The sequence below is a fragment of the Pelodiscus sinensis genome, chromosome 22, assembly GCF_052426305.1.
Source record: "Pelodiscus sinensis isolate ZL-2025 chromosome 22, ASM5242630v1, whole genome shotgun sequence".
Lineage (NCBI taxonomy): Eukaryota > Metazoa > Chordata > Testudines > Trionychidae > Pelodiscus > Pelodiscus sinensis.
The window spans coordinates 20,971,761-20,986,927 of NC_143073.1; the positions used below are offsets into that span (position 1 = coordinate 20,971,761).

Sequence of the window (15,167 nt, forward strand, 5' to 3'; positions counted from 1 at the left end):
CTGGGGCTGATTGTGCAGGGTCTGCAGGGAGCTGGGGGCTCCCAGCACGGAGCTGGGCCCAGGGGCTCTGGTTGTCACCTGCCTGTGAATGGAAAAAACTGCAAATTACAGCTCCCAGCCCGCCCCCCCCCACACACACACTCTTCAGCTCCCGGCACCCTCCTCCCCCGAACTACAGCTCCCGGCATCCCTCGCGGCTCTCGGCGGTCGCTCCGAACTACAGCTCCCAGCGCCCCTCGCGCCTCCCGTGAGGCTCTGCGGCGGGTCTCGGTCCGAAATGGAGCGGGCCGGGCCCGCGCTGGAGCTGAAGCTTTGGGCGGCCCGAGAGATGGGGCTGCCCCCCGCCAAGGCACCGCCCGACGCGGCCTTCCGCCGGTGAGCCCCCCCCCGCATCACCCCCCCGGCACCTCTGGGACCCCCCCCCGCATCACCCCCCCGGCACCTCTGGGACCCTCCCCCCGCATCGCCCCCCCCAGCGCCTCTGGGACCCTCCCCCCCCGCATCGCCCCCCCGGCGCCTCTGGGACCCTCCCCCCCCGCATCGCCCCCCCCAGCGCCTCTGGGACCCCCCCCCCGCATCCCCCCCGGCGCCTCTGGGACCCCCCCCCGCATCCCCCCCCGGCGCCTCTGGGACCCCCCCCGCATCCCCCCCCGGCGCCTCTGGGACCCCCCCCCGCATCCCCCCCCCGGCGCCTCTGGGACCCCCCCCCCCCGCATCCCCCCCCCGGCGCCTCTGGCACCCCCCCCCGCATCCCCCCCGGCGCCTCTGGGACCCCCCCCGCATCACCCCCCCGGCGCCTCTGGGACCCCCCCCCCGCATCCCCCCCCGGCGCCTCTGGGACCCCCCCCGCATCCCCCCCCGGCGCCTCTGGGACCCCCCCCCCGCATCCCCCCCCCCAGCGCCTCTGGGACCCCCCCCGCATCACCCCCCCGGCGCCTCTGGGACCCCCCCCCCGCATCACCCCCGGCGCCTCTGGGACCCCCCCCCGCATCACCCCCGGCGCCTCTGGGACCCCCCCCCCGCATCCCCCCCCGGCGCCTCTGGGACCCCCCCCGCATCCCCCCCCGGCGCCTCTGGGACCCCCCCCCGCATCACCCCCCCGGCGCCTCTGGGACCCCCCCCCGCATCCCCCCCCGGCGCCTCTGGGACCCCCCCCCGCATCCCCCCCGGCGCCTCTGGGACCCCCCCCGCATCCCCCCCGGCGCCTCTGGGACCCCCCCCGCATCCCCCCCCGGCGCCTCTGGGACCCCCCCCGCATCCCCCCCGGCGCCTCTGGGACCCCCCCCCCCGCATCACCCCCCCAGCGCCTCTGGGACCCCCCCCCGCATCACCCCCCCCGGCGCCTCTGGGACCCCCCCCCCCCGCATCCCCCCCGGCGCCTCTGGGACCCCCCCCCCCGCATCCCCCCCGGCGCCTCTGGGACCCCCCCCGCATCACCCCCCCGGCGCCTCTGGGACCCCCCCCCCCCCGCATCACCCCCCCCGGCGCCTCTGGGACCCCCCCCCGCATCACCCCCCCGGCGCCTCTGGGACCCCCCCCCCGCATCACCCCCCCGGCGCCTCTGGGACCCCCCCCCCGCATCACCCCCCCGGCGCCTCTGGGACCCCCCCCCGCATCACCCCCCCCGGCGCCTCTGGGACCCTCCCCCCCGCATCACCCCCGGGACCCTCCCCCCCGCATCACCCCCCCGGCGCCTCTGGGACCCTCCCCCCCCCCGCATCACCCCCCCCCAGCGCCTCTGGGACCCTCCCCCCCCCGCATCACCCCCGGGACCCTCCCCCCCCGCATCACCCCCCCGGCGCCTCTGGGACCCCCCCCCCCGCATCACCCCCCCGGCGCCTCTGGGACCCCCCCCCGCATCCCCCCCCGGCGCCTCTGTGACCCCCCCCCGCATCACCCCCCCCCGGCGCCTCTGGGACCCCCCCCGCATCCCCCCCCGGCGCCTCTGGGACCCCCCCCGCATCCCCCCCGGCGCCTCTGGGACCCCCCCCCGCATCACCCCCCCGGCGCCTCTGGGACCCCCCCCCCGCATCACCCCCCCGGCGCCTCTGGGACCCCCCCCCCCCCCCCGCATCACCCCCCCGGCGCCTCTGGGACCCCCCCCCCCGCATCACCCCCCCGGCGCCTCTGGGACCCCCCCCCCGCATCACCCCCCCGGCGCCTCTGGGACCCTCCCCCCCCCCGCATCACCCCCGGGACCCTCCCCCCCCCGCATCACCCCCCCGGCGCCTCTGGGACCCTCCCCCCCGCATCCCCCCCCCAGCGCCTCTGGGACCCTCCCCCCCCCGCATCACCCCCGGGACCCCCCCCCCCCGGCGCCTCTGGGACCCCCCCCCCCGCATCACCCCCCCCCCCGGCGCCTCTGGGACCCTTCCCCCCCGCATCACCCCCCCCCCGGCGCCTCTGGGACCCTCCCCCCCCCGCATCACCCCCCCCCCCCCCCGGCGCCTCTGGGACCCTCCCCCCCCGCATCACCCCCCCGGCGCCTCTGGGACCCTCCCCCCCCCGCATCACCCCCCCCCCGGCGCCTCTGGGACCCTCCCCCCCCCCGCATCACACCCCCCCCCCCCGGCGCCTCTGGGACCCTCCCCCCCCGCATCACCCCCCCGGCGCCTCTGGGACCCTCCCCCCCCCGCATCGCACCCCCCGGCGCCTCTGGGACCCTCCCCCCCGCATCACCCCCCCGGCGCCTCTGGGACCCTCCCCCCCCCGCATCGCACCCCCCGGCGCCTCTGGGACCCTCCCCCCCCCCGCATCGCACCCCCCGGCGCCTCTGGGACCCCCCCCCCCCCCCCGCATCACACCCCCCCGGCGCCTCTGGGACCCTCCCCCCCTGCATCACACCCCCCGGCGCCTCTGGGACCCTCCCCCCCGCATCACACCCCCCCGGCGCCTCTGGGACCCTCCCCCCCCCCCGCATCACACCCCCCCGGCGCCTCTGGGACCCTCCCCCCCCGCATAACGCCCCCCCGGCGCCTCTGGGACCCTCCCCCCCGCATAACCCCCCCCAGCGCCTCTGGGACCCTCCCCCCCCCGCATAACCCCCCTCCAGCGCCTCTGGGACCTTCCCCCCCGCATAACCCCCCCCCCCCCGGCGCCTCTGGGACCCTCCCCCCCGCATCACCCCCCCGGCGCCTCTGGGACCCTCCCCCCCCGCATAACGCCCCCCCGGCGCCTCTGGGACCCCCCCCCCCCCGCATCGCACCCCCCAGCGCCTCTGGGAACCCCCCCCGGCCTCCTGGCTGCTCCCTGCGACCTCCCCACCCGGAAGGGCCCGGGCCGTGCGGGGTTCCCCCGCGAGCCAGGCCGGGGGGTCCAGCCCGGGGCCGGGCCCTGCGCCCCCCGCCCGCGCAGTGTCCCGCCGGGGTGACGCGCCCGCTGTGTCCCCAGGTTGTGCTCGGGCCAGTGCACGGAGATCTGGAGATATGTCACCCGGCACGTGCGCCACCAGCGGTGAGAGCAGCGGGGCGGGGCGGGGGGCGGGGCTGGCTCCGGAGGGGAGGGGGCGGGGCCTGACCCCTCGGTGTGGGGGGCTGGCTCCGGAGGGGAGGGGGCGGGGCCTGACCCCTCGGTGTGGGGGGCTGGCTCCGGAGGGGAGGGGGCGGGGCCTGACCCCTCGGTGTGGGGCGCTGGCTCCCATCCAGCCGCAGGGTGGAGACTGGCTGGTTGGGGCGGCAGCAAATGGGGCATGGAGCCCTCTTGCTCTAACCTGGGCTGGGCAATACTGTTCTGCTGGGGCCACTTCAAAAATCCAGAAGGCACAGGGCCTCAAGCAGGAGGGGCGGGGCGGGGATACTTCTGGGTCCCCCCCCCGGACTTTTGCCCACCTGCCCCTTGTTGCCCCCTAGGTGTGCCCCTGGCTGGGAGGAGACTTCCCACGCTCCCCTATCCCCAGGCCAATCGGGTGGGGGAGCGTGGGAAGTTTCCGCTGCTCTGTCCCCACCCTGCGAGCAGCGCCGTGTGCTCCTGGCAGGGCAGAGGAAACTTTGTGTGTCCCCCCCACCCCCCAGGCTCTAATTGACCTCTGGGGAGGGTCATGTGGGGGGAGGAGGGGAGGGGTGTGCAGTGATCTATTGGCCTGGGGGCGGGGGAGCAGCCAGGCCTCTGCAGGCCAGATCCACCCGCTTGCCAGATCCGGCTCGTGGAGGCCCTTTTGCCAACTCCTGCTCTAACCACTGGACCCCAGTCCCCTCCTAGAGCCGTTGGTTTCAACAGTAGATTCACTCTCTTTCCTTGCAGGAACGTAAAGAAGATCCGGGGGAACTTACTGTGGTATCCTTCCCTCATCTCCCTCCACTTTGGGAACTATGTTAGCTATCTGCAGGCTTCTCACCACAGGGCCTGTCCAGTAGTGTCCCACCTTTCTCTGCCCCCTAGATCAGACCCCTGGGCCTGTCCTGCCCAGTGTTCCACCCTCTCTCTGCTCCCCAGATCAGACCCCTGGGCCTGGTCTGCCTGATGTCCCCCTGCCCCCTACAGCAGTTGGGAGCAGGTTTGATTCCTTTGCCAACCCTTGGCTGGCTTCTATCTCCCGGCCTTGCACCCCCCCAGCCTGGTGGCTCTCACCCCTCCCTGACATCTGTCCGTCCATCAGGCCTCTGTCACTTATCACATTCAGCCTCCTTAACTCAGGCCTTGCTTCAGGTACCAGCATCTGGAGGAGGCAGAGGTGAGGGGGCCTTGTGGGGGCAGAGGCTGCTGGTGGAGTGGAATGGGAGTGGGCAGTAGGATTGTGATTGAGGGGAAAGGGGATCAGCAGGTGCTGGGAGGGAGGATGCGGGCCAGGTTGGGGGGGGTAGTACAGGGTGGGGGGCAGGTTTGGGGGGATCAGAGTTCCATGGGGTGAGGATGCCCAAGTCAACAGCAGTGGGCTGATGGGGGGCGGGGAGACAAGCTCATCTAGGCAAGGCCCTGCCCCCAGTCAGCATCTCTCTTTCCCCCCTCAATCCTGGCTCCAGAGAAAGCCCAGCGGGTCGGAACCAGACCAGGAGCGGCGCCAGCAGCTGGCCCAGGGCGTGGCCCGCCTGCGTGGGGAGCTGCAGCAGCTGGACCTGCAGATCGAGACAGCCCAGCGCGAGGTCATGGCTGATGGTGAGGAGGGAGTCCGAAGGCGGGGGGGGGGGGCAGCACAGTCTGTGCCCCCAGCCCTGGGGCACAAAATCCACCCCACAGATCCCATCTGTCCCCCTTCAGCGCAGATGCATGTTCCCCCACTTCTTCCTGGGAGAAGGGTTGTTGCCCTGCCATCCTGGGGGGCAGCGTCTCCCCATGTGGTCTCTTCCCAGGGCCCTGGCAATGCCGGCTTTCCCCCGGCTCCCCACACCCGTGGGTGTCACACCCATCACCTCCTCCTGGGAGGGGAGAGGGGCCTAGCGATTAGCGTCTGGAGGTTCCCTGATGCTCTTTCTCCTCCCACCCCAGAGGCCTCCCTGGAGGGGACCCAGGAGCGGATCCGGGACGCACAGCGCCGCTCCCTGCTGCTCAGGGCCTATGCAGCCCGTGCGGCCAAGGAGCGCCAGCGTCTGCAGGGCAGCGTGGCACAGCTGGGGGGACGGCTGGAGCAGCTGCAGGACATCAGCAGGTGTGTGTATGGAGGGGCGGGGTCCCTGCTGTGCTGGCAGCATCCCCCAGAATCCTTTGCTCCCGAGGGTGGTCTGTCCCAGGATGCTTTGCTCCCTGGCAGGGTCCGGCTGAGGTTACAGTCTGGGAGCTCTGAACTGTGCTCCCCCCATGTCCCATCTTCACGGCCCCTCTGGTCTCTGCAGAAAGGCCAAGGTGGAGCTGCCGGTGGGAGGGAAAGTGTCCGACCTTGGATTTCCCGGTGGCATGGAGCCGGAAGTGCTGGTGAGTTGCGGAGGGGAGGAGGGGATTTGGGAATGTCCTGTGTTGAGGGGTGGATTCATGGGGTTCCAGCACTGTGATCCTGTGGGGGGAATCTGGTGATCCTGAGACAGGACAAGACAAGATGATCTGAACTCCAGGGAGCCCGCTGAAGGATCTGGAGGGGCGGGGAGGGTGTTCGGGGACAAGGAGGGAGTCAGGCTGACCCTGGAGCTGGGACACAGAGAGGCTGCTGGGCAGTCCAGTGGTCCCCGGGGGAGGAGTCAGTCGGTCGCTGCAGGGCAGAATCGCAGCGATCCCTGGTGATCTGCAGCTTGGAGGCTGTCGTCTGCTCCCCACCCTGCCCAGTAACCTGTCCTCGTGTCTGTCCGTCTCTCTGCAGCGGGACGTGCGGACGGCCTGCCAGCTACGCTTCCACTTCCTGAAGTCGCTCTTTGAGCACAGCACGGCTGGGACCCTCCCGTAAGACCCCGCAACTGCCCCGGCCCAGGCCCCTTCACACCTGCTCCTTTTCTGACCCCCTCCTCCCATCTCTCGCTCTCTCTCAGCAGCGGGATGAGCGAGGATTCGCTGGATTCATCCTACCAGCACTGGCTGAGCAAGGTGGAGGTAACATGGGAGTGAGCCTGGGGACAGCTCGCCTGGTGCAGAGATGCAGCCACCTCTGGGCTGGGGCAGCTGGGAACAGCTGCACATAACACTGCATGGGGACAGCTTGCCCAGCGCTGAGGGCAGCCATCTGTGGGAGGGGCAGCTGGGCACTTCCTGGCACTACCTGGGGCGCCAGGCCAGCCCTGCCTGCTGGGGAGAGCCCCCACCCTGCCCCCTGCAACACAGCACCGCCTGGGGCCTTGGACCAGCCCTGCCTGCTGCAGAGAGCCCCTCCCCCCACTCCCTGCTGTGGTTCATGCCACCTCCCTGCCCGTGCAGGACATCGTGGGTTCCCACCCGCCCAGCCACGTGCTGGCGGCCCTGGAGCACCTGGCCCTGGAGAACACGCTGCAGCTGCAGGAGCTCACCAGCCGCATCGACATCCCTCGTGACGTGGAGGCCCTCAGGTGGGTACCGCTGCGGGGCAGGCAGGCCGGGTGCACGTCCCCTGCCTGTCCTGGGGGAGGAGGGCCGTGGGGCTCTGGCCCCAGCAGTGGCAGCGTGCGGGGAACCCGTCGCCCAGGGATGCTGCAGGAGCCTGTGTCTCCTCCCGGCAGGTTCCGCTATGAGAAGTCACACCTGGAAGACCTGGCAGGGCCTCCAGCAGCCCTGCCCTCTGTCCAGGGCCTCATCCAGGTGAGTGAGGGCAGGGGCAGGCCAGGACACCCCCACTCCCAGGGGTTGTCCCTGTGCTGGTCTGGGTGCTGGGGAGCCCTGGGAGCTGGGATATATGGCGGGGGAGCTGAGTGATGGGAGGCCCTTGGCTCTAGCAGGGGGAGGGTCGTGTCTGGGTGCTGTGGGCACAGGCAGTGTGTGGGGGGTGCACATAGGGCTCACACACCCCTTCCCAAGGCAGGAGGCGCAGCTGCTAGGAGGGCCGGCGGCAGGAGTCCGTGGCACCCCCCCACCCAGCAGAGGCTGGTGGGGAAGCTGCAGGCTGGGTGGCTCCAGGCCATGCTGTGCCACTCCCCACCACAATGGAAAGAGACTGGTGGAGAGGGGCGGAGCAAGGGCAGGGGGCGGAGCAAGGGGTGGTGAGAGGCGGGGCTGGTGCCCTCCTCCTTCCCCTGCCATGTTATCGCTGGCTGCAGAGTTTGCGGGAGGGGCTGCATCCCTGGACGGGGGTTCCTGGGGCCGTAGTGGGCTACGTGGCTGGGATGTGATGGGGAGAGGGGGCATGTCCCCTGCCCCCTCCTAACCTGCCCTCCCCCGGCTGCAGGAAGGCTGGAGCAAGTGTGAGGCGCTGTGGGTGCAGCAGCTCCCCCTACGGGCCCAGGAGCAGCGCGGCGCAGCCCAGCTGGCCTCCCTCCTGCAGAAGATGCACCGACAGCTCGCGGACGGCTCCGAGCGTGCCATCCTTGCCAGGTGAGGGGGATAACGCGCCCACGCCCCGCACGGTCACCACCCGCCCGCCTCGGGGGATAACGCGCCCACGCCCCACACGGTCACCACCCGCCTCGGGGGATAACGCGCCCACGCCCCGCACGGTCGCCGCCCGCCTCAGGGGATAACGCGCCCACGCCCCGCACGGTCACCACCCGCCTCGGGGGATAACGCGCCCACGCCCCGCACGGTCGCCGCCCGCCTCGGGGGATAACGTGCCCACGCCCCGCACGGTCACCACCCGCCTCGGGGGATAACGTGCCCACGCCCCACACGGTCACCACCCGCCTCGGGGGATAACGCGCCCACGCCCCGCACGGTCGCCGCCCGCCTCGGGGGATAACGAGCCCGCGCCCCGCACGGTCGCCGCCCGCCCGCCTCGGGGGATAACGCGCCCACGCCCCGCACGGTCGCCGCCCACCTCGGGGGATAACGCGCCCACGCCCCGCACGGTCGCCGCCCACCTCGGGGGATAACGCGCCCACGCCCCGCACGGTCGCCGCCCACCTCTGGGGATAACGCGCCCACGCCCCGCACGGTCACCGCCCGCCTCGGGGGATAACGCGCCCACGCCCCGCACGGTCGCCGCCCGCCTCGGGGGATAACGTGCCCACGCCCCGCACGGTCGCCGCCCACCTCGGGGGATAACGTGCCCACGCCCCGCACGGTCGCCGCCCACCTCGGGGGATAACGTGCCCACGCCCCGCACGGTCGCCGCCCACCTCGGGGGATAACGCGCCCACGCCCCGCACGGTCGCCGCCCACCTCGGGGGTGTGACGGCGCGTTGGGGTCCCCCGTCTCCTGCACCCCGAAATGGCGCAAACAGACTGCACCAGCCAGTGGAATTGAGGGTGGTTTACTGCTCCTCCAGCACAGCGCAGCACAGATGTAATCTGGTCACAGGAACTGGGCTAGGATGCCTCAGGCCCCCTTGAGATGGGGGAGACTGGGCCCCTAAACTCCAGCTCCTCTCCCTAGGCTGTCTCATCCATGCCCTCCGACAGCCAGCAACCAACTCACTCACTTCCAGCCCTGCCCCCCAGCCAAGGCAGCATTCCACCTTCCTTTGTTCCTCTCCATGGGGGGTGTCTGGCCACTGGTTTGCATAGTGACTCATCCTGTTTTGCTGGGTCGTGGTACCCACAGCAGCCAGTGGGGGTTCCCCCAGAGCCAGCAGCATAGAAACCAGCCAGGTACCCCCACTACGTCACAGGGGGATAACGCGCCCACGCCCCACACGGTCGCCACCCGCCCACCCGCCTCGGGATAACACACCCACACCATGCACAGTCAGCAGCCACCCAGCCGTTCCCTGCTGGGGAACCTCTATCTTCTGCTCTCTATGGCACCCCAGCTCTTGTAGCAGGGGTGGGCAATAATTTTTGAAGGGGAGCAACTTCATGAATTTCAGGGCTGCCCCGGAAGGGGTGGGGCCTTGGCTGGAAGCCCTGGCCAGGACTTCCCTTGCTCCCCCAGCTTCGGTCTCGATTGGCCTGGGAGTGGGAGAGTGGCAGGTGGCCACAGGTCGGATCAAAGGGCTTGGTGGGCCGGAGCCAGCCTGTGGCCTTGCCCACCCCTGCTGAGCTGTCCCGTCCCATTCGGCCCCAGGGCGGCGCTGGAGCTGGAGCTACGGGCCGTGAGGCTGGCGGGGCTGCAGGCCGGGCTGCGCCAGAGCTGCTGGGAGCTGGAGCGGGAGGCGAGCGCCCGCCACACCGAGCTCCAGGCCCTGCAGAGCAAGCGCCAGCGCATCCTGGACTTCCGTCACCTGGTGGTGAGTGTGGTGGAGGTTGGGGGCCTGGCTGGGATGGAAGGCTCCTCTGTGACCATGGGATGACTGGCTAGCCTGGGGGGGAGAGCAGGTGGAGGGGTACAGGATGGGGGAAAAGAGGGGTGTGCAGCTGGTGGGGGGCAGGGGGAATGGACAGGGCAGGGGGAGGAGCCTGCTGGGGGGGCCTGCTGGGGCTCAGGAGAGTGTCACACACTGCCCAGCTGGCCAGCAGAGCACCCCCAGCTGGGTGTGTTTCTCCTGGTGGTGCACGACAACACACGCCTCGGCACACAGGGGCGAATGTATTCAAGTGGAAGGAAAGGATTCGGGGGACTGTTGATTGGGTAAATGTGGGGGTGCCTGGCTGGCATGTAAAGGGGGAGTAGCCCAGGATTTCCCCTTTATTCAGCTCTGGTGAGGCCACATCTGGAGTATTGTGTCCAGTTCTGGGCCCCCACTATAGAAAGAATGTGGACGCATTGGAGAGGGTCCAGCGGAGGGCGACCAAAATCATTAGGGGGCTGGAGCATATGACCTACGAGGAGAGGCTGAGGGAGTTGGGTCTGTTTAGTCTGCAGAAGAGAAGTGTGAGGGGGGATTTGATAGCAGCCTTCAACTTCCTGAAGGGAGGTTCCAAAGAGCTGGAGAGAGGCTGTTCTCAGTAGTGACAGATGGCAGAACAAGGAGCAATGGTCTCAAGTTGTGGTGGGAGGGGTCCAGGTTGGATATTAGGAAAAACTATTTCACTAGGGGTGCATCTAGACTGGCAAGATTTTGCGCCAAAGCTTGCCAGCTGTCTACACTGGCCACTTGCATTTGCGCAAGAGCACGGACGTTCTAATGTAAGAATTCAGGGCTTCTTGCGCAAATACTTTGATGCTCCCGCTCAGGGATAAGCCCTCTTGCGCAAGAATACTTGTGCAAGAGGCCAGAGTAGACAGGCACCTTAAGTTTTTGCGCAAGAAAGCCCGATGGCTAAAATGGCTATCAGAGCTTTCTTGCGCAAAAGCGCGTCTATACTGGGCGCGGATGTTTTTGCGCAAAAGCATCTGTGCCAATCTAGACACTCTTTGGAGGAAATACTTTTAACAGAAAAACTTCTCTGTTAAAAGTATTTCCGCAAAATCATGCCAGTCTAGACGCAGCCTAGGAGAGTGGGGAAGCGCTGGGATAGGTTCCCTAGGGAAGTAGTGGAGTCTCCATCCCTAGAGGTATTTAAGTCTTGGCTTGACAAAGCCCTGGCTGGGTTGATTTAGTTGGATTGGTCCTGCTTTGGGCAGGGGGCTGGACTTGATGACCCCCTGAGGTCTCTTCCAGCTCTATGGTTCTATGATCTTCCCCTCCTCTCCCTGCCCCACAGCATGAAAAGCAGCAGCACATCCGGGCACTAATCAAAGGTACTTCCTACATCAAGTCCCAGCTCCGCAAGGACCAGGCCGAGGTGAGGCATGGCATGGGGCAGGAGTGGGGGCACCGGCAGAGGCAGGGGGTAGGGCAGGGGTGGCTGATAGGAGTTGCAGGGCAGGAGTGAGGGGCACTGGCAGAGGCTGGTGAGGGCTGCAGGCCAGGACTGAGGCGCACCAGCCGGGCTAGGCTAGCAGGGGCTGTGGGGTGAGATTGAGGGGCACCAGCAGGGCTGGGGGGAGGGCTAGTGGGGGTTGCAGATCAGGACTAGAGGGCACTGCCGTGCTCTCCTGCCCACCCTGCCCCTCTCTCAGGTCCAGGCCTTCGTGCAGAGGAAGCTGCTGGGCCCAGAGCAGGCGGTGGCGCTGGAGACGCAGCGGCTGCATGGGGGCGTGGAGCGCGAGGTCCGGCAGCTGGGGGCCATCGCCCTCCCCTGCCTGCTGCGCCGCAGCCTCCCAGGGTGAGTCCCTCAGCTCTGCCTGCCCCCTGGGTGCTCTCCCTGCAGCTGGCAAGGCCTCGGGGCCCCATCTCCATGGCGGGCAGCCCCCCGCCTGCTGGACTTGGGGCATGCAGGGTTCCTGGGTTCTCCCCTCCCCTGCCGCCTGTGCCCTGTTGAACCGGCTCAGCCCCGTGGGGAGCAGCAGGTGGAGGGTCAGGCCTGTGGAGGGGCCTGGTGACCTGGGTGGGAGATGGCTGCGGCCAGAGCGGGGTGCTGGGGACAGGAGAGTGACTACCCTGGGAATGGGGCGGGGAGTCGCCGGGCCCTGCACCCCCGTCCCAGCCACTGGATCCCAGCTGGCAGAGCAGGAGGTTCACTGGTTCCCAGGGACACAGTGTGGGGCAGACTGGTCAGCACAGGAGCAGCCAGCACAGCCCAGCTTGTGGGGAGGGCCCTGCCCCCGGGGATCCAGAGCTGGGTGATGCTGCAGCGCTCAGGTGCCCCCAAAATAACCCCCCATACCTAGCAGGTCAGGGCCCCAGCCCTGTTTGTCAGCCCCACAGTGTCACTCTCCCCCAGCTCCCCGAGCCTGGCAACCCCTGCCCCATGTCCCCCCACTTCTTCCTGCCCCAGAAGTGCCCCAGAGCCTCGGCTCCAGCAAGTTCCCACCCCACTCCCCTTTTGCTGCCCCCCGCCAGCCCTGAGGATTGCAGCAGGGGGCTGGATCTGCCCCCCTCCTGCCGTTGTGGCCCCATCTCACCTCTTGCCCCGCCAGGCTCAGGAGTCCCCTTGCAACCACTAGGGGGTGTCTGCCTACTGCCCCCTACCCCCAGCCAGCCCCGCCTCCAGCCTGTGCCCAAACATGCCACCTGCGCGCACCCCCTTATAGAAAGTATCAGCCGTGTGTACCCAAATCCCCACCTGCACGAAGAGAGTGGGGCAGAGCCTAGGGAAACTGAGTCACACAGAGGGGGTTACTGCAGGACAGTAGCACTCAAAGCAAAGTGAAGAGAGGGAATGTGAGCCCCCCTTGTTACCCCCTCCCTCCGGGGTAACAATGATCCGAGAGCGTCGGTCCCCCAGCTGGGGGAGGAACACAGCCGCTCTCTGGGCTGGCAGGGCTGTAGGGGCCTCGGGCCTCGTAGCCCTGACCCTGTCTGGGAGCTCTGGGGCTGGCAGAAATGCCTGGGTTTGCCTCGTCAGCCCTTCCTGGGGCGGGGGGGGGGGGGCATGTGGGCTGGGGTGGCTGGGAGTGGGGGGTTCAGGGGCTGATGTTTGGCATCTTCCGCCCCCCTCCCAGGTCCCAGCTGGTGCCAGCCCACGAGCTCTCCATCCACAGGCTGGACCGGACGGCGCCTGCCCAACACCGGGCCTTCCTCACCGTGTGCCTGGCTGCTGGCTTTCCCCTCTACAAGGTGGCACACGCTTTGGGGGGCTGAACTCCTCTGGGCTATGGGATCGTCTTGTGGGGGAGGGGATGGGGTCCCGGAGGAGGGGTGAGGCAGGAGCACCCCCTAGTTTGTGCTAAAGCGTCTCGGGGGGAGCGGCTCTGACTCCCTTCACCCCGTCTGTCTGCCCAGGCCCCGGAGCACCTCCTGCCCCATGTGGCTGAGCTGAAGAAGGAGCTGCTGGCGCTACGGGCCCAGCTGGGCTACAAGAGCCGGGCGCTGGCCAGCCTGCAGCAGTGCCAGGGCTCCCCCGGGACGGACGCGCAAGGTGAGTCCCCTCCCTTCCCCCGGGGCTGCGTGAGGCCCCATCATGCCTGGCCGGGGGGCAGCACACTCCTGGCACCCTCCCAGCCAGTGCGCGGCTCCCGGGCGTCACCGGCCTCTCTCCCCCAGCCCTGGTGCAGGCCGTGCGGGCCCACGACCGGGAGCAGGCTGGAGCCCTGGGGCCGCGGATCCGGTTGGTGACGGAGCAGTGCGAGCGCCGCATCGAGCGCTGGCCCACGGTGCAGGCCGCCATCGACGCCTGGTGAGACCCCGCCCACCTGGCTCCCGGGGGGGGCTGGGAGGAGGAAGGGGGCTTGCCCAGGTGGGGGCTGATTGGGAGAGTTAAGGGCTGGGGTGCCCTGGTGTCTGGCTAGGGGAAGGCTGGGGGGCAGGGGCTGAGGGCTGGGGGGTGGCTCTGCAGGGGCAGGGCTGGAAGGAGCCATCTCATCCCCCTCTTGCCCCCCACAGGTGGGAGCAGCCGGGGCAGTTCGCCCTGCCTGAGGAGCGCCGTCGGGGCCTCACCCTGCAGCAGTGGCTGGAGCGCTGGACCCTGGCCCTCCGGACCCTGCAGCAGCAGCAGCAGCAGCACCACAGTTGGGCCTGACAGTCCGGCTGGGCCTGGGGGCAGGGCTCCCCAGGCCCCTCCTAGGGGGCGGAGTTGTAGGCGGCCCCGCCCAGTGAGGGAGGGGCTATGGCTGGGGCGTGTGGTTAATGGGGGTGTAGCCCTGTGGAGCTGCCCTTCTGTGCAGGCTTGGGCGTAGGAAGGGGGGACCAGGTGCTGGTCATGGGAGGGTTTGAGGGGGGCTTTGTGGCACCCGCCCCCTGGGCTTTGTGGCTCCCGTTGTTCTGAATAAATCGGACCAAATTCACAGTCAGACCTTGAGCAGGGACTGGGCTACGGGGCCTTTCCCCGGGCAGGGGCGGGGCGGGGCGGGGCTCCTTCCCCTTTCCCCCGGGGCTGCTCATCCCAGGCTTCCTCCTGCCCTGCTCAAGGGGGTGTCTTTTTCCTGGTCTAGCAGGGCTCAGGGCAGAGCCAGCTCTCAAGCCATTCTGAGGGTGGGGGGGGAGAGGAAGTGTCATGGTCCCTCTTCCACAGAGAAACTGAGGCACAGGCGAGGTGAATGGCCCAAACCCAGGAGTCCTGGCCCCTCCCTTTGCAGAGCTGGCAATAAGCCCAGGAATCCTAGTTCCCACCCCCCTGTCCTGCTGCCTGTTTGGGCCCTGTGCTGCCCAGCGTGCTGGAGTGGCCCAGGACCAAGGGGGGGGGGTTGTCTGTCCGTGGGGGAAGGGATCACAGAGCTGGCCATGGGGCTGGGCCCCTGAAGGAGGGGGCAGCATGTGGGTCCAGGAGTTGCTCCAGCAGGAGGGGTGGGCCCTGGTCTCCGGCAGGGCCTGGTGGTGGCGGTCGGCCTGCAGTGCCTGGGATTACAGGGGGAGGTGAAGGGAGTTGTAGGGGGGTCTGCCCGAGGGGCCCATCCCCAGAGCTGGGTGATGCTGCAGCGCCCAGGCTCCCCCAAAATAACCCCCCTTACCTAGCAGGTTAGGGCCTGCCCCCTGGGCCCTGCTGTGCTGGCTGGGTGACAGTGGAGGGCTAACAGGCCCCAGCCCTGTTTGTCAGCCCCACCCTGAGCCCCATAGTGTCCCCCAGAGCCTCGGCTCCAGCAAGTTCCCACCCCACTCCCCTTTTGCTGCCCCCCGCCAGCCCTGAGGATTGCAGCAGGGGCCTGGATCTGCCCCCCTCCTGCCGTTGTGGCCCCATCTCACCTCTTGCCCCGCCAGGCTCAGGAGTCCCCTTGCAACCACCAGGGGGTGTCTGCCTGAGACCCCAGTGAACCCACCAGCTGACTCTGCCAGAGTGGGGGAGGGGGTCAAATCACACCCTTGGGGTCAGGCTGCGCCCCTCTCCTATCCCCCCCACTAAGAGGGCTGGCCTGGGATCTCGGAACGAGATGGAAAAGGAACCCAGGA

At 69.4% G+C, this 15,167-nt stretch overlaps 1 protein-coding gene across 1 annotated transcript; it reads left to right on the forward strand.

Annotated features, from left to right (window-relative positions):
- The first annotated feature begins 277 nt into the window (after positions 1 to 277).
- On the forward strand, positions 278 to 15,072 carry HAUS5 (HAUS augmin like complex subunit 5). Its single transcript, XM_075908323.2, has 19 exons — positions 278 to 375; positions 3,391 to 3,453; positions 4,240 to 4,272; positions 4,645 to 4,669; positions 4,959 to 5,091; positions 5,422 to 5,581; positions 5,766 to 5,844; positions 6,224 to 6,303; positions 6,390 to 6,450; positions 6,772 to 6,899; positions 7,050 to 7,128; positions 7,712 to 7,857; positions 9,485 to 9,647; positions 11,005 to 11,085; positions 11,363 to 11,508; positions 12,788 to 12,902; positions 13,068 to 13,203; positions 13,329 to 13,461; positions 13,668 to 15,072. The coding sequence occupies exons 1-19, from the start codon at positions 278 to 280 to the stop codon at positions 13,801 to 13,803; spliced, it is 1,995 nt and encodes a 664-aa protein (XP_075764438.2). The 3' UTR covers positions 13,804 to 15,072.
- The last annotated feature ends 95 nt before the right edge of the window (positions 15,073 to 15,167 follow it).